Genomic DNA, 21,880 nt, shown 5'->3' on the forward strand with positions numbered 1-21,880 from the left:
TCCTTGAATAATCCAAATTTGAGTGTGCCCCACATTTCTTGCTGAGATCGTGTGGCTAATTAAGTAAGCTCTGTCTGTGTTGTACGTGATGTCTGGAATGAGGTCCTTAAAGGGAGCAGACTTAACTTGAAGTCCATTCTTTTTACCCTTTTGCTTCCTCCTTCTGTGATGCCTGGAATGTGGCTCTGATAGCTGGAGCTCCAGCAGCCATTCTGAACCATGAGATGACCTTAATGAGAGAAGCCACACAACAAGTGTGGGAGAACAGAAAGGCAGAGGAGCTCGTGTGCTTGATAACCTTGAAGACTCCATGCCAGCCCCGGAATGCCAATTTTCAGATATTTTTATGTGAGTGAGAAGCAAAATTCTACCTTAAGCCAGTGTTATTTAATATTTTCTTTTATATGCAGCCAAACTGAATCCCGATATACTTAGCTTCCAGAATTTAAGTGATCTCCCAAGTGTTGCTGAATGAAAAGAAAAAAAAAAAGTCTTGCAGGAATGTGCTTGGAAGTTGAACGCCAGGGTGGGTCTAGATGAGCCTTTCTTCCTCCTGAGATAACCTGCCCCCACATGTTTTTGTGACTCCAGTGAGAAATGGCAGGAATGTCAGGAGTTGGTATCTTAGAGAGGCCGAGTTGGAAGTTACACTGATCTGGTGTCCGGAATCTGGGCAAGCTGTCCTGGGCTTCCAGCCATTTGGCCCCTACAGAGTACCCGAGCCTGAAACTTAGAACTGATTTCTGGAGATCAGTCTGCGGCACGGGGTGTGGTTTCCTTGCGTTCACAGACGGAAAGGAGAAAACAAGCGTCTGGCCAGGAGCCCTCCCCAGGCTTTTTCTAAAAAGCCAGCCTCTCCCACGAGGCAGCCCTCTGGGCTGGGGGCCTGGAACTTTCAAGGTCAGAGACCCCTCTGGGAATGTGGTGAAGGTCCTTAGACCCAGTAAAGCGCAGACAGGCACACAATCTGCATATACTTCTTGCCCCTTCTCTGGCCCTTCCCCTCAGTCCCAGCCCATCCAGGCCTGGACCTCTTCCCTGAACTTGTGACTCTCCGAGCTGACAGCCTTGGACAGCTCCTCCTGATTTTTCCAGCCCCCGCATCTGACCAGGTCCAGAAACCGCACGGAGCTCCTGAGCAGAGCTCTCCCCGTCTCTGTGAATAGAGAATCCCTCCTTGTAGTCATTCATGCCCAAACCTGGGAGTTACTCCTGACTCCTCTCCCCCCCTACTCCACATCAGGTCCATCAGCGCATCTTATCAGCTCTACCTGATGACCAGGGGCAGTCTCTGCTTCCCCCTAACTCTGGTCTGAGCCACCATCATCTCGTGCTTGGACTCCAGCAGGAGACCCCTTCCTGGGCTCCCTGCTCTTATTACGTCCCTCCAGTTTATTCTCCATAGCATCGCCAGAGGGACCGTATTAACACACAAGTCAGATAATGTTCTTCCTCAGCTCAGCGTCCTCTACTGGTGTCTGTATCACCCAGAAAGCCAAAATCCTCTCTCTGGTCCAAAGACCCTGTATGATCTACCCTTCCAGCACCAATCCATTACCTCTCAGACCTTGTCCTTGCTCATACTGCTCTGCTGTCCTAACTTCTCTGCTGCTCTGTGAGCCTGGTAGGACTGCTTTCTGCCTCAGGGCCTTTGCACCTACTGTTCTCTCTGCCTGGTTGCTCTTCCTAGGGGAACTCCCTTGACTGGCTCCTTTACTTTCTTTGCCCAGATGTCTCCATAATAGCATCGCTCTCCCTTTCCCTCTCCTTGCTGACTTCCCTTCCTTGCTTTATCCTCCTTGTCCCCTTTTACTACTGTAGGCACCACATACTTTATAAATATTTTTTATTAACTCTTGCATTAGTATGTAAGCTCCGTAAGAATAGAGATTTTGCCTATTTCTTTTGCTGCTGGACCCCCTCTGGCACATACTCGTTGAATGAATTATTTGTCCCATGAGCACCCTGCTTTGGAGAGAGCCCTGTGAGCATGCCCTGAGCATCTCCTGGACTTGACTGCACACCTGGCACCTGCCTTCTTCTGGCACCAGCTCTTGAATTTCCCTTTAGGGAACACACCTACTCCCTTTCTGAGTCCTCACAGCTCCTGTGAGGTCGGCCCCATTCCTGACTCCAGGGCTGTGCATATGACCAGGCCAGCTGATCCTTGTATTCCCTTCCCCTGAATGGTTCATGATTGACCAGCTGTCCCGGGGAGGACCAGATCTAAGATACTTCATTTGGGGCCATTTATTGGTATGCATGGGAGAGAGATACTCTTTCCACAAGGATGGCTCACTGTACCATCAACACGGGTCTGGTGATGCCAGGTGGGAAGCTGGGTTGAGGGTGAAGCCGCTTTGGAGGAGAACTGAGAATAGGGAGATGGAGAGACAGATGAGAGCCAGACAGAACTCCTGGATCCAGCCACACCTGAAGCTCAGAATACACGTGGACTTTTTTTTTTTTTTTTTTTTAAACACTTGGACTTTTTGTTCACCTGAGTTGAATAAACTCATTTTTTGGTGTATGTTGGTCTGGTTTGAGTTGGGTTTCTGTCACTTGTCACTGAGAGAATTCAGACTGACAGAAAGTTTGTGAAACATGGGTTCTTATATCCAATGAATGGAAACAATGCTTTGTTTCTATGGCATTTCTGTGGTCCCCCTGCCAACACTGCTGGGGGGACCTTTTATCGCCCACAGTGGCATGACTCTCTTGGGGGGCACACCTGAACCTGGCAATCTGAGGGTGCCTCAAAAAGGCAGCTTGTTTCTACCCCATGTGGACCCTTAGGAGATAAGCCCTGATATTCTGGGGTTTGGGGAATCTGTGTCCTTAACCTTCAGACACAAGAGCCCCCGTATTAGTGGGGCTCCAATACAAAAAGCCCATGGCTCCCAACCTTTCCCCAGCTTCCATCCTGCTGAACGGGTCAAGGAGAAAGTCCCAGGGAGGTGCTGCTGCCCTCAGCCTGTATAACAAAGACACGCCAGCCTTGTGGGAGACAACCTCTTGCCCGAATGCAAAAACACCGCTGCTCTCATTGTACTTGGTTTTGCCGTGACCTTTTACGAAAGGCAGTGGAGACTGGTTTTTCATTTACAGTTATCATTTAAGACTTCCTTCTCAAATACGATGTAAGCTTCAAAAAGTAAGTCCAGTACAATAAAATCTCAAATAATGGAACAGATGGCCCTGGGATGCTGCCAACACTCCACGAGGACTGTGTCTAACTCCTCTTAGTGTCTCCGAGCCTGTCTGAGCCGCTGAGGCTCACCAAAGGTTTGGCCGGATCGAATCCAACCAGTAAACCCCAGCAGAGCTCCCCAGTGACACAGCCTCTCTGACTCAAGGTCATCAGATGCAAACAAGACGCCAGCCTCTGTGTGCTTCTCCTTCTCTTATCCTTCTGGTAAAGGTGGTGAGCCAAGCCCCTGCCGGTCTCCAAGGATCACTGAAAAGCAGGGATTTTCCCAATCACCTTGACAATGTATTGATAATGGAGGCTGCTTACTGACCCCTGTGCCCTGGAACCAGTTCCCCTGGGCACGTGACACTTGGGAGTGGCAACTCAGGGCAGGATGCCAGATGCACGCGAGCAAAGAGCACACGAGTCTGTGGCCCTCCTCCCCCTGCCCCAACCTCGCAATGAAGACGCAGGACGAGCCCCTCTGTGTGTCCCATCCGCGTTCTCTCAACCAGACCCTAATTAGGATGGACGGCTGTTCTCCACCCGGGACTGGAAGGAAGCCTGGAATTAGCTCAGTCGAGAAGCCTTCAGCCCTGAGAACCATCAGAACTGCCGCACGAATGAGCAGAAAATAGCAGATGATAAATTTTTTAGGACCACCCTCTGTGTGCCGGTTGTAGCAGACTGTGAGATAATGGGCTGGCCTTTTTTGGAACATGCATTATTGATCTGGGTCTGTCTAGTGGTTTATAAAAAGCCCACCCCCCACCCCCAACTACCACCTTGCCATCCCTCACCTCCTGAAAGCTACACAACCTCCTTCAAAAGCCAGTTCTGCTGGGGAGGGGGCGGCTTGAGCGTGGAAGGGAAGGTTCGCAGGCACTGGCGTGTCTATGCAAGGGGGTGCTGCGCTGTGGGAGCTGACAGACGCCCCAGAACGCGAGGGCTCTCCACGCGCCGAATTCACTGCCTGGAATTTCTCCCTTCGCGGCACTTGCTCGTGTACGCTGAGAAGCATGTATAAAGACATTCCCGGCAATGGTATTTGTGACCGTGAACACCAACTCACACACACACGAACACTCTAGAAACGACTCAACAGCTACTCCAGGAGACTGGTTAAGTAGAACAGTGTTTAAGACCACAGGATCTGGTTTTCAGTCTTGCTTGGCCACGGTCTGGCCATGTGGGTGTGACCTTGGACAAGAAACTTCATTTTCCTGTGACTTAATCTCTCCCTCTTTTAAAACAAAGAGACTGAATTTCTGTATTTTAAGTTAGCCGTGGTTCTCCCTGCTCTCTTCCCTCCTGTGTCCTTATCACGTCCATAGATCCTTTTTCTATATTTGCACATTCTTTGGTTTTATTCGAGAGTCACAGATGTAAACGTGTGATCACATTCTGGCACCAGGCTTAGCTGGATCACGTTGCTGCAGCAAAAATGTGTTGTTCCTGGGGGTGGCTGTTCCACCATTCACCTTGGTTTGGGCCAAAAGTCTAGGAGTTGCCCTAGATCTTCCTCTTTTCCTTAACCCCCTCATCCAACCACTGGTCGGTGCCTCACCTATGACTGCTCCTGCCCCAGGTCCAAGCCTCCGTCAACCCCTGCCCAACTTCCGCAGCCTCTGAATGGGGCTCCCCGTCTCTGCTCTTGCTCTTGGCGATCCCAAATTGAACATAACAGCCAGAGGGATCCTGCTGGAACCCAAGTCACCTCATAGCCCCTGCTAAAGGCCCCCTAACCTATGTCCATTTTACTAAAACTCAAAACCCTCATCAGGACCACAAGGCCCCTCACGACCTGGCCCCAGTTCATTCCTGTCTCATCTCTCTCCAGCCCACAGCCTTCCTTCTGTCCTGACCCACCAAGTTCATTGCTAACTAACATAGTGTCTTTGCCTTGCCATTCTCTTGACCCAGAATGCTCCTTCCTCATCCTCTAACTCCCAGCACAGTGTGCTGCACAGGGTTGGATGCTTAATACAGACCTGCTGAATGCACGAGGGGGTGTCTGGGCAGCCTTGAACTCTCAGGCATGACCACCGTTGAGGGACCCTGTGAAGCAGGACCCCTGTGCTCAGAGATCCGGGTGCCTCATGCAAGTACTCTCTGCAAAAGTCTACCAGAAACAAAATTTGCGTCCCTATGGCCATGACTGTAGACTCCCCATGTTCATCAAACACGGTTCAAGCTAGATGCTGCTGGACAGATAGGTATTCTGTGTGTTCAACTGTCAATAAAGGTTCTGGGCTCTGATTGCTTCCTGCCTACAAAGACTTCTTGCACTTGATGAGCTCCCGGAGAAAAATCTATACTTGTGATCATTAATACAAATCATTATAAAGAGCAACTGGGATGTATATAAGTCACTTTTTTTTTTTTTTTGTAATTAAAAAGAGTGATGCATGCTTTTAATAATGGATGCAAAAAGAGTGTAGACTTGAAGTTGGATCTTCACCACAATCTCAGGTTTGGTAGCAAAGGCTTAGCCAGGAAATATTTACATTTGTTGCCATCTATAATATTCAATTGTCCTTTGACAGTGGATAGAGGCTAAAAGCCCACCCCTCACCTAGTCAACTATTGGCACTCTCTACCCATGAAAGCCTCCAAGATAGGGCTCCATCCTCTCTTTCCAGTCTCCTATTCCAGCCCCCTTTCCCAGGCTCCAGCCCAATCCCTTTCCTTGCTTCTGCCTCAGGGCCTTTGCACATGCTACTTCCCCTTGCTTAAAAGGCTTTTCTCAGATCTTCACAGTACACAGTGACACTAGTGATTAGAAGGGAAAATGTGCAGGAGGAAAACCACACAAGGCTGTTTGCTGTCCAATACAGTAGCCATAAGTGACTACCAAGCACCTGCAAGGTGGCTAGTCCTAAATGAACTATGTTCTAAGTGTAAACTACAGGCCAGATTTCAAAAACAATATAAAAAATGTAAACTATCTCCTGAAGGACTTTTTATATTGATTACATGTTGAGATGATAATCATCTGAACACATGGGGTTAAACAAAAATACATTATTAATTTCACCTGTTTTTTTAAGCATTAAAAAATGTAGCCACTGGAAAATTTAAAATTGCTTATGTCATTTGCATTTATGGCGCCCGTTATATTCCTATAGGGCAGTTCTGTGTATGGGGTCCTGTTGAGAAAGAGAACTGGTAAACTCAGTGACTTCAAGGTGGGGGCAGGGGAACGGATACAAGCTAGGGAGAAAGAAGGTTTCCTGAGGGAGACCCCCCACCCCAATGGTGAGCTGGAACTACCAGTGGAGCTCAGCCCCCAGAAGGTACAGCTGAGCACCAGAAGGTGCAGCTGAGATGGACTCTGGAGGGCTTGCTCTTGGTGGCCTCATGTGTGGCAGCTTGTCCTCATGCAAGGGGACAAGTGGGGAGAAAAGCCTCTGGCAGGTATAGCACCCACGGCTGGGGCAGGGCCTTGTGGTCTTGCGTGGGAATGCAGGGGCGGAGCCAGGGGTGAGCCAGGATGGCCTCTTGCTGGGTTAAGGAGGTGGCGGCCGGGGTGGCGTGCATGGGTAAAGAAGGCACTGAGACTGCGAGCTGGAGAAGTCCCTGACACGTCTGTCATCCGAACCAGCGAGCTAAACCCTGGCGAGAGTCCCTGTCCTCACCCGCTTTCCCCAGAGCCAAAGCACCACAAGTGGAGGAAGCTCTGGATAGGAGGCGGCCACGCTTATCGTCCTGAGGCACCATCTTTGTGAACAGGGTCAGATTACTAGAAATTGTGTCCGCCCTCCCTGTCCCTGGATGCCACCAAGGAGGAGGTCACCTGAAGTGGTGATTGGAGAGGAAGGGCCCACACGTGCATGTGTGTACACACAGGTACATGTACACGCACACACACACACAGTTTCAGTGTCAGCTCAAACATCACCCCCTCTGAGAGGCCCTCCCTGATTACCAATCCGAAGTGGCTCCCCCTCTGAGATGGCCCCATCTGGCACAGCCCCTTTCTCCCTTCTTGCAATGATCGTCCCTGTGACCCTGCTATTACCTGTGTCCCTCACTTTGTGACAGTAAGGTCTAGGCCTTTCTCACTCATTACTGAAGTTCCAGGCCCTACGACACTGGCACATAGCATGTACTCGATAGAAACTGCATGAAAATAACAAATTGGTCCAAACATCTCTTTTGACTTTTGGAGCAATCGAGAAAGGGTTCTGCTTTAGGAACGAGTTGGAGACCCCTGGCCTTGTGGACCCAGCTGCAAAGGCACGTGTGTGGGACAACCCGTGTGACTTGGTTGAAACCCAAGCGAGCTCCCCGGGGTCTCCTCCAGCCGCCCTGCGTCAGGAGCCTCGGCCCCAGCACGGTGGCCCTGGCCAGGGAGGTGCGCCCTGAGGGCCAGCTGCTTACCCAGCTCCACGTCCTGGTCATCCGTCAGCACGAGGATGATGTTGGGCCGGATGTTTCTGCGGTCCCTCTGAAACCTGCCTTTCAGGCGGTGGTGGGACAGGAACGCCGAACTTCCCCCCAGCAGAGAGCACACGGTGGCGGACAGCAAGCAAAGCAGGAGGCTGGGCGGGGCCATTTTACGGGCCGCCGATCTGGGCGTCCTGCGGGACCCAGGAGTCTGAAGTCGCCTGTTGTGGCTGTGTCTCTTGTCGCTTCTTCCCACTTTACTCACAGATCTAAAGTAGGAGGAAAAGAATCAGGTCAGTCTTTACGTAAAGGCCGCCTGACGGCTTGGGCTTGCATAATGATTTCTGGCATGGACACCGAGGGTTCCTTTGATCAGGGGGAGCTAGAGCAGTGAGAAAGTGGGAAGGAAGGAACTTGCAATGTGCTCCCGCGACACAGTGGCAGGAAAGCTTTCTGTGACTGCTTCTGCAGACAGATTTCTCTCCCGGACCAGCAGTCTTCTGAATGTGCTGGGTGCAGCCCTGGGCCCAAGTCAGATAACCAGCCTGTCTCTGAATCCGCCAACCCATTCAACAGACAGACCAGCCCCAGAGCAAGGAAAAAGAAGGAGCCCAGCCTATGGGAAGAGAGATTTCTGGGTCTCCCTTCTCCCCCCACCCTCCCCAGAGGTGAGAGAGATGGGGTGTGGTGGGGCAGAGAGGCAGAGGTGAGCAGGACAGTCCCCGCTCTAGGGCAGTGCAGCGTGAGGCTGAGGCCCGGTGTGGATGTGCAGGGCTGAGCGACCCTGTATGCGTCCCAGTCCCAGCTGTGTCGCTCGCCAGCCGGGTATCCTCCCCAGCAAGCCAGCAGGGAACCTCAGCTTTCCCGCGAATAAAATGGGGAGACACGGTGTTAAGGGAGCGCAAGCCAGCGGGATGTGTGTGAAGGCGCCCTGCAGACAGACCCCATAGCTGGGCAAGTTATTCACGTGAGTTTTAAGTTTGTAGAATCAACAAAAGGACACAAGAGAAAATTGAGGGCTAAAAAGCTACAGGAGAAGAGCTGTCACAGTCTGTTGCGACCTCGGTCACCCCTGGGCCCCCCAGGTCTGAGGCGGTCACCAGCAAAGGTGGGAAGGACAGCAGGATGGCGCATCTTGGCTTGGGCAGGTCTGATCTTGTTCTGCTCTTTGCTCTCTGTGGTCATTTTTCTATTTCTTGAGGAAATGAGCCTTCAAGTCTTTCCAGATATAGACTTTAGGTCTCATTTATTTAAAATGAGAGACAGTGAGCAAGCAGACGTGCCAGGAGGAAACCAGGTTTGTTGGAGGTGGGGCGGCTTGACCTTGAAGGACTCTGCCCACCTCCCCTCACTAAAGTTGCAGCTCAGGGAACTTATCAAGGGCTCTGGTCCATGGGAGGAGATGTGCCACTGCAACAGCCCCCTAAAAGGTCCCCCACTTCCCCCGACTGTGCCCTCACTCTCCATCCTCTCCAGGGCACCGGGAATATCTTCCTAAAAGGTAAATCCCATAGGATCACTCCGTGGGCCTGGCCCAGCCTGAGACCAGCAAGGTATTCAGGGCATAAGATAGAAGGGACTCACCCCAGATGGCACCAGCGTGGGGTGCTCACCTCACTTTAGCCCCAGTCCTGTCCCTCACCTGCTCAGACCCCCGCCTTGGCTTCCCCAGCCCAAGGAATACAATGCACACTCCCCACCATGTGATTCAACAGATCTAGCTCCTTCCTACCTCTTCTCCTTCCTCCCAGTTGCTCCCCAGCCCCACAGGCTTCTTTCTGTTAACAAATCAAGTGTGTTTCTGCCCCAGGGCCTTTGCACATGTTCTTCCTTAAACCTAGAAGATTCTTTTCCCAGATTTCTTTTTTTTTTTAATTAAATTAAATTTTTTGGGAAGATTTTATTTATTTATTTGACAGAGAGAAAGATCACAAGTAGGCGGGGGGTGGGGGGAAGCAGGCTCCCTGCTGAGCAGAGAGCCTGATGCAGGGCTCCATCCCAGGACCCTGAGATCATGACCTGAGCCGAAGGCAGAGGCTTAACCCACTGAGCCACCCAAGCACCCCTCAGATTTATTTTCTATACAGGGCTCACTCTCCTCTGTCAAGTCTTGGCACAAACGTCACCTCCTCAGAAAGGGCTGCTCCCCTATCTAAGGTGGTGCCCTCCACGTGAGGCGCTCTCTGTATTTTATAACTGTGTTTATTCTCCACAATCCCTACTACAACCTGCAATTATCTTAGTTGTCCAGTTCTCCCCACTAAAGGCTCAGCCCCACAAGGGTAGTAAGTGGGCCTATGTTAATCACAGCTGGGTCCCCAGCTCTTAGTACTATGCCTGTCATGTAGTAGTAGTAGTAGGAGCCCAATACATATTCTGAAAGCTAAAGGAATGGAGATTTGGTTAAGGTCCTCTGAGTTCTGCAGACTGAGGGCCACGGGGCTCGGCAGGGCCATGTCATAACCTCCGTATGGAGGCTCCGAGGCATCACCAACCCCCATCCCCTGTCATCCCCCCGCAGGAAGGGTCCATGGGGCGGGCTGCTCTTTGTCCCTCCTCTGTGCCCCAGGAAGCCAGTCTCGCCTCTACAGGTGGCACCTGCAGTCCCCGGCTTCCTGCTAGTTCTGCCATTGGGAGTTCTGCTGGGCAGGTGGAGGCAGGAGATCAGCAGGAAATCAGCAGGAAATCAGTTTCTCCAGCTCTGCTCCCTCTCTTGCATCCCAGGCACCCAGGGCCTTTGTCTCTCTAGGCTGGCCATGGTTCTAGCTTTCCTTTAGTCCTGGCGGCACTCTCAGCCTCCTCTTGCCCCTTCAAGCCTATGGGGAGTGATGACTCCCCTCCCGTGCCAGTTCCCTCCAGGGGTTGTAAGATTCCTTCTTTGCTCCCTTAACCCAAAATGCCTCTGGAAGTCATGCCTTCAACTGACACTCCCCGGGGCAGGCTAGGAGATGGAGCAGGCTTCTTGCTCTGTCTCCCTCCCCAAGGACCGCCAATAGGACAGCTGTGCAGGGAGGGGAGATGGAGATGGGGACCACATTCGAAGCGGAGCTGACCTGGGAACCATGACTTTCACAGGCTCCAAGGGCAAGCACTGGCTTCCATCCTGTGGCCTCTCAGCAGCCAGAGCCACCGCACCAAGTGTGTCCTGAGCTCCTGCTGTGCCACACTGTGGATGGTTAAGACACATACTTTGGAGTCACTTGCTGGCTGACCCAAGGCAAATAACTCAACACCTCTGTGCCTCAGTTTCCTTATTTATAAAACAGGTGTGGAGGATGAACCAGGTTCATACAGAGTGCTGAGACCACAGGCCGGCACATGGAATGACCCAGAACACGTCATTCACAGAGTAAACCATTGGTAGATCATGGTCGCTGTAGTCGTGGGTGGGCTGTGAGGGGCACTCTGCCTGCAGAGTCTCCCCCACTCCCAACCACCTCCCACACAGGCACGTGCGCTGTTCCCATTTTACAGGGGAGGACATGGCGGCTCAGTCGTGGTCCGGAGCTCACCCCGGGGAGGAAACGGCAGAGAAGGTCTGACCTCTGCTCCCCTGCGGGTCCCCTCCCCTAAACACACCGTTCCCAGCCTCCCCCATTCAGACACCACAGCCCCCCGTTGCCGCTCTATCTCCACAGCCCTTCTGCTGTGACATGGCTTCATTTAAAAACAAAAACACAAATCCGTGTTTTTAAAAAGCAAACTTTCTATCCAAGGGTAAAGGGGAAAACTGGCATTCCCCTTGCCACCAAACGAACTCACACGAAATGAAGGAAAGCGGACACTGCTACTCAGTCTCAGAGCTTCTCGTTTCTTCCTAAGGCTCTAAGCTGAGCTCTATGCCCGCCTCCTTTCCCACCTGTACACGCTCTCTTTTTAAGTGTGGAAAGGAGTCAAAATGCATTAGCACCATCCCAGACTTTCTGCTGGAGGGAGGGGGAGGCTGGAAGAGGGTTGAAAAGTACACATGTTCCACCATCAAATCGGTCCCTGAATTAACCCAAACCCTGGGGTGGGGGTGGTCCTCAAATCATGTTGTTTATCAGGCTGTGTCCACCTGTTCCTGGAAACACACTAGGATGCTCTGTGCTTTGCATTTGAACTGATGTGCCCACCAGCCCGCCTTCATGTGTGAAACGCACAGTCACATGCCTTCAGAGAGACAACAAACACTAACATTGAGAGACTATCCAAGGGGTGCCCCACGACTCTCTTCTGCCAGGAACAGTAACAGCGAATGCTTGTGGAGAGCGTACCATACTCCAGCCCCTGCTCTCGACATTTTACGTTTAATCCGCATTTCCACTCATCCATATTATACTCATCTTGCGGATGAGGAAGCAGAGGCACACAGTGTTAAAAGTGCTTTTTCCATGATCACGCGATTAAGTGGCAGGTTCAAAGCCAGTTCTGGCTCAAACAGAAGCCTCTGGAAGCAGCCTGCTGGGCAAGTTCCTGAGGCTCCCAGCCTCAGTTTCCCTCCTCATTTGCCAAATGGAGCAGCAGGTGGCCAGGTGTCCCCTGAGGGTCTTTGGTCTGTACCTGTGATGTAGAAGGGGCTATGGAGCAGGGAGGTGCAGTCTGTACTGAAAGCTCTGGGCCAGATGGTGGGTAGAGCTGGGAGATGTGGTCAGCTGGATTCTGTTCCTAGCACCCACGCTAGTTTTCTCATGTCCCCTTCCTTCCCCGCAACAACCACAGTCCCTTTCAGTCCCTGCTCCCTGGCAACTACACCCCACCAGCCAGGACGCTCCCCATCTGGATGGAAGTCAAAGCTCTGTGACTGGAGACTGGAGAATAACAGGGGCTAATTATTTCATCAGATCAAGTCATCGGTAGGTCGATTTTTGATGAATTCCCCCAGCTCTGACTTCCCCTGGCCTTGTGCCAGCCTCTCTCTGGATGCTAAAGAAATCAATTAAAAATGACACATGGGATTCTGCCTCCATTTTTTCTCCTTTTTGGAAAAAAATTCAAAGTGGTTAAACAGAGAGTATGCGGTGACTCCGTACAGCACCAGTGGCCTGATGTCCCCACTATACCCTGGACACCTCGTCTCATTCCCACCAGCTCGCTCCAAGGTCCATCTGGGTCCTTCTCTTTGTCCTGTATCTTCTACAAGTCTTGGCAAAGGCTTGCCAGTCTAGGAAGACAGCTCTAGAAATGTCTAGTATCCCAAGTGTTCAGAAACATCACTCCTGCTTCTAGATTTATCTAGAAGATAAATTAACCTGCAGAGTGGAACATGTCTCTGGGGGACCAATGACCTCCCCACTCCACAGACCACAGCTTTGGGGAAGCTCCCAGGACCTCACCCAGGCCTTCCCAGAACAACCCAGATGGTAGTCTTCCTCTGAGGATCCTCAAATTGCCAACAAGATTAGCCAAGCAGAATCTGGGAATGACGGAGCAGCTGAGGGGGTGGGGGAGGAGGATGTGGCTAGAGGCAGAGCAAGGCACTTACCAGATGGAAGAAAACGCAGGAAGAAGGGAAGAAAGGGGACTGTAGGCTGTGGCGAGATGCTCCATGTGCTGGGGCCAGGTGGTCCAGACAGCCCGACCACTTAGTCCTCCTTCATTTACTTTACAAATTTTTACTTAGGACCTACTATGTGCGAGGCACAGTGTTAGGTGGTAAGATATTCCCGCCCAGAACCTAACAGCCTTCTAACTGGTTTCCCTGCTTCTACCTCCTCCTCCTTCTATCAAGTAGCCAGAGGATCCTGTTAAAACCAAAGAGGCTGTCTTCCTGCACTGAAAAGCCTTCAAGGGCTTCTACTTCCTGGTGAACAAAACCCCAGACATTCCAAAGGGCCAACGAGATCCTACATGGTCTGCCCATCCCCTCTCTGACCTCATCACCTTCCATTTTTCCTCTTGCCCACCCAGCTCTGGCCACTTGGCCTCTGTGCTGTACTTTGCACATGCCAGGCATGTCCCCACCCCAGGGCCTTTGCACTTACCTGCTTTGGAGTCCTCATCCAGATATCTTCAAGGCCTTTTCCTCCCCTCCTTTAGCTCTTTGCTTACATTTTGTCTTTGTAGGTTAGCAGAAATCTCTTCTCTTCCCACTAGCACCAACCACCTCTGACAAACTACATCTTTTACTTCTTTCTTTATGGGTCCCCCCTTCCAGCCCACCCCCCACTAGAGTGTCCGCTCCCTGAGGGCATGGATTTTTGTCAGCTTTGTTTCATATCTGCATCCCCAATGTCCGAAACAGTGCTTGGCACGTAGCAGGTACCTAAGCTATTTACTGTCTTAGGAGAGAAATTTCTTCCCCGTGACAACAACCCCCAGCTGTGGTTGGGGTCCCTACCGCCCCCTGACTGCACTAGGTAGGGGCAGCCTGACTGGAGAGCAGAACACGTGACCCAGGTAGAGCCAATCAACATGTTCCGACTCACTAACTCCAGAGATTGACCCAGAGGCAGGCATGTGACCTGGGCTTAGCCAATGGCAGACAGCGGGAAGAAACTGGGGCAGGGGGTTGGTGGCTGGGTGCAGGGAGCGGGAGCGCCATGCCCGCCAGCAAGGGGGAAGCTCAGAGGGGTGCTGGTGACACCGGGCTGAGCCTTGTGCCTGGTCACAGGCTCAGACAAGTAGCCTTTGCCGCTTCAGTTAATCTGAGCTGGAGCTGTCTTTCGCAACAGGAAGCACCAGGATCAACACAGTAAACCCCCTTACAGAACAGTGATGAAGAATAATTGATATTTATGGGGTACTTATCACAGGCCCCGCCCCTTTCTCAGCCCTCCTCCTGTTAGGTCGCATCACCCTTACAACACACTTATGAAGCTGGATGTTCTACTTGCAGGCGAGGAAGCTGAGGCATGGAGAGTTTCGAGAACTTGCCCAAGGTCATGCAGTTTGGAGGAACCGCAGAATATTGTCCCTTGGCCTGCTTCCTCCCCGTCCTCTCTCTGTGCTTCCCTGGACCCTGGGAGGTTCATGTGGTTGGACCACATCAATGGGCTCCGTGCTCTCTTGCTCCTGGTGGGGTCTGGCCAAGGGGGACACCACCAGGGGACGGGACCGTGTGAGGAGGGGCCTGGGTACTTGCCAGGCGTCCCCCCTGCCCGGGTGCTGGGAACTGAGCACATCCCTCTCTTGCTGTGCTCGGGGCCACATCTCCTGTGGGTGGCCCGCTTCTGGTTCCAGCAAATGTTCCCCACTGTCCCCAGCCCCAGGGATCTGTAGGACTCATTTTCTTACACTCTGCTCACACCTTTGTTGGAGGACACCCTCTGTTTCCCGCAGGGCCCTGGGTGGGTAAAGCAAGCAGACCTCACAGTCGAGATTTGCACCCAGACGTCCTGACCTCAGAGGCCCATCCTGACTCCTATGCTCACTGGGAAACTGACGAATGATACAAGAAGCTGTGGTTAAGTGTACTGAACAAACAGGAAGAAGAAGGGGGGAACTGCTGGCCTGGGGGGCAGTCAGAGAGGGCTGCCTGGAGGAGGCCTTATAAAATTTAAGAAGCCTAACAGGAACAAAGTTCTGCAGAATCCACATGATTTTTCTGAAGGAGAGGGTAGAGGACAGGGTGCTTCTGGCACGGGAAATGGCCTGAGCAAATAGCAGGCAGAGTGGGAGGGACAGAAATGTGTGGTCCCGAACCTTACAAGCCCAGTTGTCTAGACAGGGGATGACACAAGCACATCTGTTAAGTCTTATACTCCCCTGGTGTCTCCCCTTCTTCCTGGTCACAGACTTTTTCCAGCCTTCTCTCTTCCTCTCCAGGGCTGTCAAGGAAAGGACAGGAACTCCTGCAACCTACGGGCACAGACCTTCCCTGTCTTCCCTACCTAGGGCCAGGGCATCTGGGGGCTTTCTATGCATGGGCCTGGAATTCCAGCTGGAGGCAGGGAACCAAGCCAGCTCTCAAAGCAGGACGTGGGACAAGAGAAGAGTTTTTCAAAGGGAGGAGGCAAAGATCAGGTTTCAAGACAAGAGCTCAGGATCTGGAAAGGAAATTAGGACATAAAGAGAAAGGTTTGTTTAGGAACCCCATTAGTTGCAGAACTATTGATTCAACAAGAAATCCTCAAAGACCTACTGCATGTCAGGCACAGTTCTTGGCACTGCAGATAAAGCAGTGGGAAAAAAAAGTCCCTGCCCTCAGGGAGCTGACATTCTTAGGAGTCAAGAGGTCAAAAGCCAGAGCTGAACACCTCCAGCTAAAAGTGAAAAGTGTCAGGAATCAAAGTACTGGCAAACCACAGTGAGCCTTTAGGACAGGACCATGGAGTATAGTTAAAGCTCAAAGAAAGTTTAGAAGCGATATATTTAAGGTACCAGAGAGATGAACATCACAAGGTTTTGTATGTAAAGTGAGTGGGTGTTTGGGAGGCCATGTAATTCACATGCCCGAATATCTGTGCATCTGCGGTCAGGTACTGTTTCACGATCAGTGGAAAAAAAAAAAAGACACAAATTTCTAATCTCATGGAGCTGATAGAGAGATTGGAGGAAGCCAAGCAGAGAGATATGTGCTAAAATGCAGCAGGGAACAGGCGGAGAAGGGGTGGAGATGGGGTCTGCAGCCAGACAGCCGGCGTTCAAATCTTGGTTCCACTATGGACTAGTTGTTGGGCAAGTAACTTACCCTCTTGTGGCCTCAGTGTCTTCAACTGTAAAGTGGGGCCAATAAGAGCACTTTTTAAAGAGTTGTGAGGAGGAAATGGCTTAATGCCTACGAAGCCTTTAGAAGGGGACTGTATACACTAAGTGCCCAATACATATTGCTTAGCGTTATTTGCTGGGTTTGGGCCAATGTAATTTCTATAACAGCATCCAGTTTTCATTTGGGGACCTTCTCCCTGATCCTTGGTCCATAAGGTTCAAATTAGGCCACCACGGCAGAGCTCCCTGGCTAGACCAAGCAATCCAGACCTGAGCCAATCAGGGCCTTCCAATCCCTCTTCCTCAGTGATTGGCCAATCAGAGTAATCCGGGCACCTTGGCCTGACTAGGAGGAGATGCCTACCCTTTCCAACTGGCTAGCTGGTTCCATGTCCTTCCACCATGAAGGTGAGGGAAGACTGACACCATCTTGCCTCATGTAGAGGTGGACTGAAGCCAACACACAGAAGAAAACAGAGCTGAGAAATGGAACATACTTGGGTTTGGAAACATTTGGGACTTGGATCCAGCTAAACCTGAAGGAAGAAGATTTACCCTGGATTGTTTCAGGCACCAAGAGATTCCTTTTTCTCCTTCGACAAATAGCTTGGGTTGTTGTCTTCCTTTCTTCCTAGGTCAACTTTCTCACATGTTGACTCCTTAGGACCATGAATTATTTCTTAGGTCGCTCCAAGTTGCTTTCTCTGTCACTTGCCACCGAAGGAGCCCAAAGGGTAAAGCGAGCTGGAGACAGAGTGTTGACTCAGGTGGCTTCCCAGTCGCCTCTGGCCTCTGTGTAGACGGGCCTGACCACGCGGCTTGCTAGCCCTCAGCCTGGGCCCAGGCCCAACTCTCTGCTTTACTGGAGGCAAACTTTCCTCATCGTTATTTGTCAACCGATAAGAAAAAGGTGGTGTAGAAAAGCAGACGGAGCGTGGGTGTGGGAGTCATGAATTCTTGTCCCACTTTGGTCTCCGTTTCTTCATCTGCCAAGCCAAACAGACTGTTCCCTGGGCACAGCCCTGAAGCTTGGGATGGGTGGAGCCTGACAGGTGGAGAGAAGGCCTTCCCCGACCGCCCTCTTGGGAGCAAGCCTCCCTGTTACGCTTGGCCTCATCGAAAGTTAGTTCTCTTCAGAACACTCATCACACATGTGATCCTTCAGGCACTCTCCTCTTCTGGTCTTTATTTTGTGGGGGTTGTTTTCTCACTGGAAGTTCCACAGGGGTAAGGCTGTCTCGTCTCGTCTCTTCTTTTTCTTTTCTTTCCTTTTCTTCCCCCGCCCCCCACACTTTTAGATTAAAAAAAAAAAAAAAAAAGATTTATTTATTTGAGAGCGAGCGAGCAGGCAGAGGGAGGGGAGAGAGAGAGAATCCTCAAGCAGACACTGAGCTGAGTGGGGAGCCTGGTGCAGGCCTCGACCTTAGGACCCTGAGGCCACGAGACCAGGATCTGAGCCAAAACCACGAGCTGGACCCTCAACCAACTGAGCCACCCAGGCGCCCTGGGCTGTCTCTTCTCTAAAGAGTTCCAGCCCCCGGCACAGCCTGGCTGCTAATTCTTGTAATTAGTCAACAAATATTTCCTGGGCACCTACTCTGCGCAGGCGCTCGTCTATGTGCTGAGGATCCAGAAATACATAGTCTCTCATGAATCAGACACCAAAATAAATCACAGGCATGAGGTGATGAGTCCTCAGGGGGTGAGGCAGGAGAGGGAGGTCACAAGCGCTGGCCGGGGGGGGGGGGGGGGGGGAGTGCAGGGAGTGCATCTTTAAATGTGGGGGTTGTCAGTCGGGCAGAGTCCTGAAGGAGAGGAAGGAATGTGCCTTGCAGATACTTAGGGGAACAGTGTTCCAGGTCTAGGGGAAAGACACGTGCAGGTATGCTGGGGGAGGAGTGTGCCTCGGAGTCTGCGGCACGTAGCGGGGGCTCGTATGGCTCGCGTGGGGTTGAGTGATCGGAAGGGTACTATTTGGAGTGAGCGGAGGATCTGGAAGGTTCCAGCCTGGGACTGTTGAGATTGGATGTAGGTCTTAACAGGATCCTTCTGGCGGCGTGCGGAGAACGGAATGAGGGGCACAAGGGTGGGTGCGGGAGGGCCGGAGAGAAAGCTGCCTAGACGGTGCCTGGACCAGGGCAGGGGCAGCGAGGGCGCGAGATGGGAGATTCTGGATATGGTTGCATGAACCAATGAATGAATGAATGGGGGACAGACGGGCACAGGCCAAGCGTTCCAATGATGATTTCTGTATAACAAGTGATCTTTGACTTCAGCAGAATAAAGTCTTTTTTTTTTTTTTTTTTTTAATGCATGGCTGGCTGGTCTCTGTTTTGGAATGGCTGAAGCCACAGATGAAATGACCGAAGGACTGGGGACTTGATTCATCGGGTGGCTGTTACGGGCACTTGGCTAGGACCTAGGGGCCCTCTCCTTCCTCCCTGTATGGTGGCTTCAGGGGTGGGCTCTGATTTCTTAAGTGGCAGCTTCCGGCTCGGAAGGTGCATGTCCCAGCGATGGGCGGTGCCACCTCAGTTTTTCCTACTGAACTCGGTCTTCTCTCTGCTGCTCCCCGAGCATCACCCCTCCGCCCCACCTTCTATTGGTTTCTCTATTGGTTTCACAAGACTGGCCAGATTCAAAAGGAGGGGACAGCACTCCACCTTTCCATGGAGGAGTGTCAAGGTCACGGTGTAGACTAGCACGCTGGCTATCATGTGGCTTGTGAAAACACAGGGGCACCTGCCAAGTCCCAGAGGCCAGGGCACCACGGCAGATAGAGCCACGGGGGCCTCTCCCCAGCAAGCAGCACCCTTTCTAGGAAGTGAAACTTAAACCAAGTCAGATGCCGTGTCTGCATCTGGCAAGCTTTGGAGTCTGTGGCCATGCCCAGCTTAAAGATCCCTGAGCCTCAGGAAGCCCTGGGTGACCCAAAGGCTCCCCAGACCCCACACCTCCATCTCCTATGACCCAAAGGGGTTCAGTCAGTGGTGTCAGGTCCCGAAGGTTCTGAAGGGAGCAGAAGAGGCAAAGAGAAAAGCTTTCCCTGGATGTGGAAAGCAGGCACCCCCCCCCCCCCACCCCACCACACACTTCAGAGAATGAAGCTTCTCCTGTTTTGGTGGCATGGAAACCATTAATTCCCCCTTAAAAAAAACACTTCTGCCTCCTCATTTTTAAGTAGAAAGGAAACCACCAAAAAACCCAGAAACCCCAAGTGAAGTGTGTGACCTGGTTTTGGGGAACTGGCCCCTAACTGTCCTCACTTCCCTCCTGCTAACGTGGGAATGACACTCCTGAGGCGGGCTCATTGATCTTCCGGGCCCCCCGCCACCGGGCCCATGGAAGCCATCCAGGAGAGGAGGCCGCCGTGCCGTGTCATTGGGCAGCTGGCTGGCTTGTCGGGGGTGGGTGCTGGGTCATCCTTGGATGGGGGGGTGCACTGTAGGATGTCGATAGCCTCCCTGGCCTCTCTCCCTGTGCCATGTGAGAAGCACCTGCCCCAACTGTGGGGAGCAAAAGTGTCTCTAGACACTGCCTCATGTTCCCTGGGGGATGAAATCGCCCCCATGGGAGAACCCCTGCCATCAGTGGACAGCAGCATAAAGAAACAAATGTAATGACATTGCTCTTGGATTCTTGCTTGCCAAGGGCACTGATCTTTTCTTACAAGGGGAGTGGGACTCCTTGAAGACCACCAAGGAGGAGTTATAGGGACTCCTTCCTTGATGACTCAGAAGGCTCAGAAGGTTCACACAGTGAAATTCATGTCATTTATGGCCCCTAAGAGGAGGACCACTGCGCCCTGCCTACGGAAACCATGCCTTCATCCAGTCAACGGGACTGGGTTGGCTGGAGTCCAGCGGGCTGGTCCTCGGCCTAGGCTCAGAAGCTTGGATGTCGTTTGGTTACCTCTGAAGAGAGAAACCTGCATGCAGTGGCCTTTGTCTAAAGTGGGGCCTCAAACTCAAATGCCTGCAGGGGTCTGGCAAGAGAAATGAGTGACCTGGTCTGGATTTAGGGGCCCGGGTTGGGGGGTGAGGACTGGACCACAATGGAGACATCGTTTCTAAAATGAAAACATTCAATACATTTTAGACACTGAGCACACCAAAGCTCCTCTGGAGCTTGCCTGGAGGCCTATTTGCAACCCTTCAAAGCTATGTGAGCTTTCCTGAGCACCTACTATGTGCGAGGTGCTATGTAGGATGCTGGAAGCAGCCATGAACATGGAGCAGGTCAGGCCTCTGCCCTCAAGGAACTAACATCCCAGTGCGGGAGACAGATGATAAAGGAAGATAAATTTCAGGTCGTTTTAAGAGCTTTGAAGAAAACTGTTAAGGAAACGGGATGAAGAGTAAATCAGGGGAGGCCCCGAGGAAGGGGTGATGTTTGAGCTGAGACCAGAAGGTAGTGAGAAGTCACTTGTAGGGGAAATGCTTCCTAACCAAAGGAAAAAGCAAGTGCAAAGGCCCTGAGGTAGGAATGAGTTTGGTTGGTTTAAAGAACAGAATAAAGACCAGTATGGCAGGAGCAGGAGTGGCAGCCTGCCACAGAGGAGGTTGGACATTACCTTCCCCCAGCCCACACCTTCCAGGTAGGCCACACCTGTTGTTCTTGCTAGGTGTTTAGGGGAAATGGGAATCAGACACAAATTCCCACCTCTGTTCTTTGTTCTTTTGTCTCAGCTGTGGACAAAAGCTTCCCTGGCAGCTAGTTACAAAGTTATTTCTGCAAAAGGCCTTTGGCCAAAAGCAATAAGCTGGACCTGAACAGAGTCATTATTCACCCCGAATTGTGGGCTGGCTCTCAGTGTAGACTGCCTCGGCTGGGACTGAGGATTCCAATCCCCTCTATTTTTTAACCCCAGAGTTTACCCCCACAGGACACGTATTTATGGTTCCAGAGACCACAGTTCCCTTCGAGAAGAACATAAAGGGATAAAGGCCTATTTTGGCGGCCCCATATTAATAATCCAATTATTTCTTCCCCTTCCACCCAATCCACCGCCGTGAGCGCCATCCTCACCCATCACGCCCCTGCTATTAGCAGATGAGCTTCTCATTAGCTCACCTTGGTAACAGCCTGGCACTTACAATTATTTGAGAAGCTTTGTACTCCTTGGTGGGGGAAGGAGTCTGAAGCAACTTTTACCAAGTAACTCACTAAATTTAGAGACGCAAGTGGAGAGAATTTTGCATGACAGGTCCATCTCCAACCCTGGCATGCTGTGCAGTCTAATCAGCAGCTGGAAATAGACTGCCAAGGGAGCAAAGCCACAGGTTAGAGGTGCTCCTTGGGCTCGGATCAGCTTCTCCTGCTGCGGGTCTCACTGTGGGCCGCAGGGCAGGGCGGGGCCTCACTGGCTATCAGCAGGTGTGCTTAGTGTACTGTGGCTGGAGAGGGCGTGAGGGCTGGCTGCCAGTGTCCAGGTGGCTTGGGGTCTAGGGAGGTGGGAGCACACTTCCTGTGCTGGTAGTTCCTCATTACGGCACACGCTCTCCCTTCCAGGAGCCAGCTCAAATGAGCCCCATCTTTGGGGTTAGGATGCTGAGACATGACAGCAACTGTGGGAGCTGATTTGGCCCCATAAAGAGGGCTCTCAGGCCCCCAGCAATGCCTGGGTTACAGGGCCCCTGACCTGGAAGAGATGTTACATAGATTTGGGCATTC

At 51.9% G+C, this 21,880-nt stretch overlaps 1 protein-coding gene across 5 annotated transcripts in view; it reads right to left on the reverse strand.

The window, feature by feature from the left end:
- Window positions 1–21,880, reverse strand: part of SULF2 (sulfatase 2) — a 113,520-nt gene that overhangs the window by 79,257 nt on the left and 12,383 nt on the right. For all 5 annotated transcript variants that reach the window (XM_059407187.1, XM_059407186.1, XM_059407185.1 and 2 more), the window contains exon 2: window positions 7,574–7,848. In XM_059407187.1, coding sequence (XP_059263170.1) covers window positions 7,574–7,748 — 175 coding nt within the window. In that variant the 5' untranslated portion in view covers window positions 7,749–7,848. The remainder of the gene's footprint in view (window positions 1–7,573; window positions 7,849–21,880) is intronic.

This window comes from Mustela nigripes, chromosome 7 (genome assembly GCF_022355385.1).
Source record: "Mustela nigripes isolate SB6536 chromosome 7, MUSNIG.SB6536, whole genome shotgun sequence".
In the NCBI taxonomy this organism is placed as follows: domain Eukaryota; kingdom Metazoa; phylum Chordata; class Mammalia; order Carnivora; family Mustelidae; genus Mustela; species Mustela nigripes.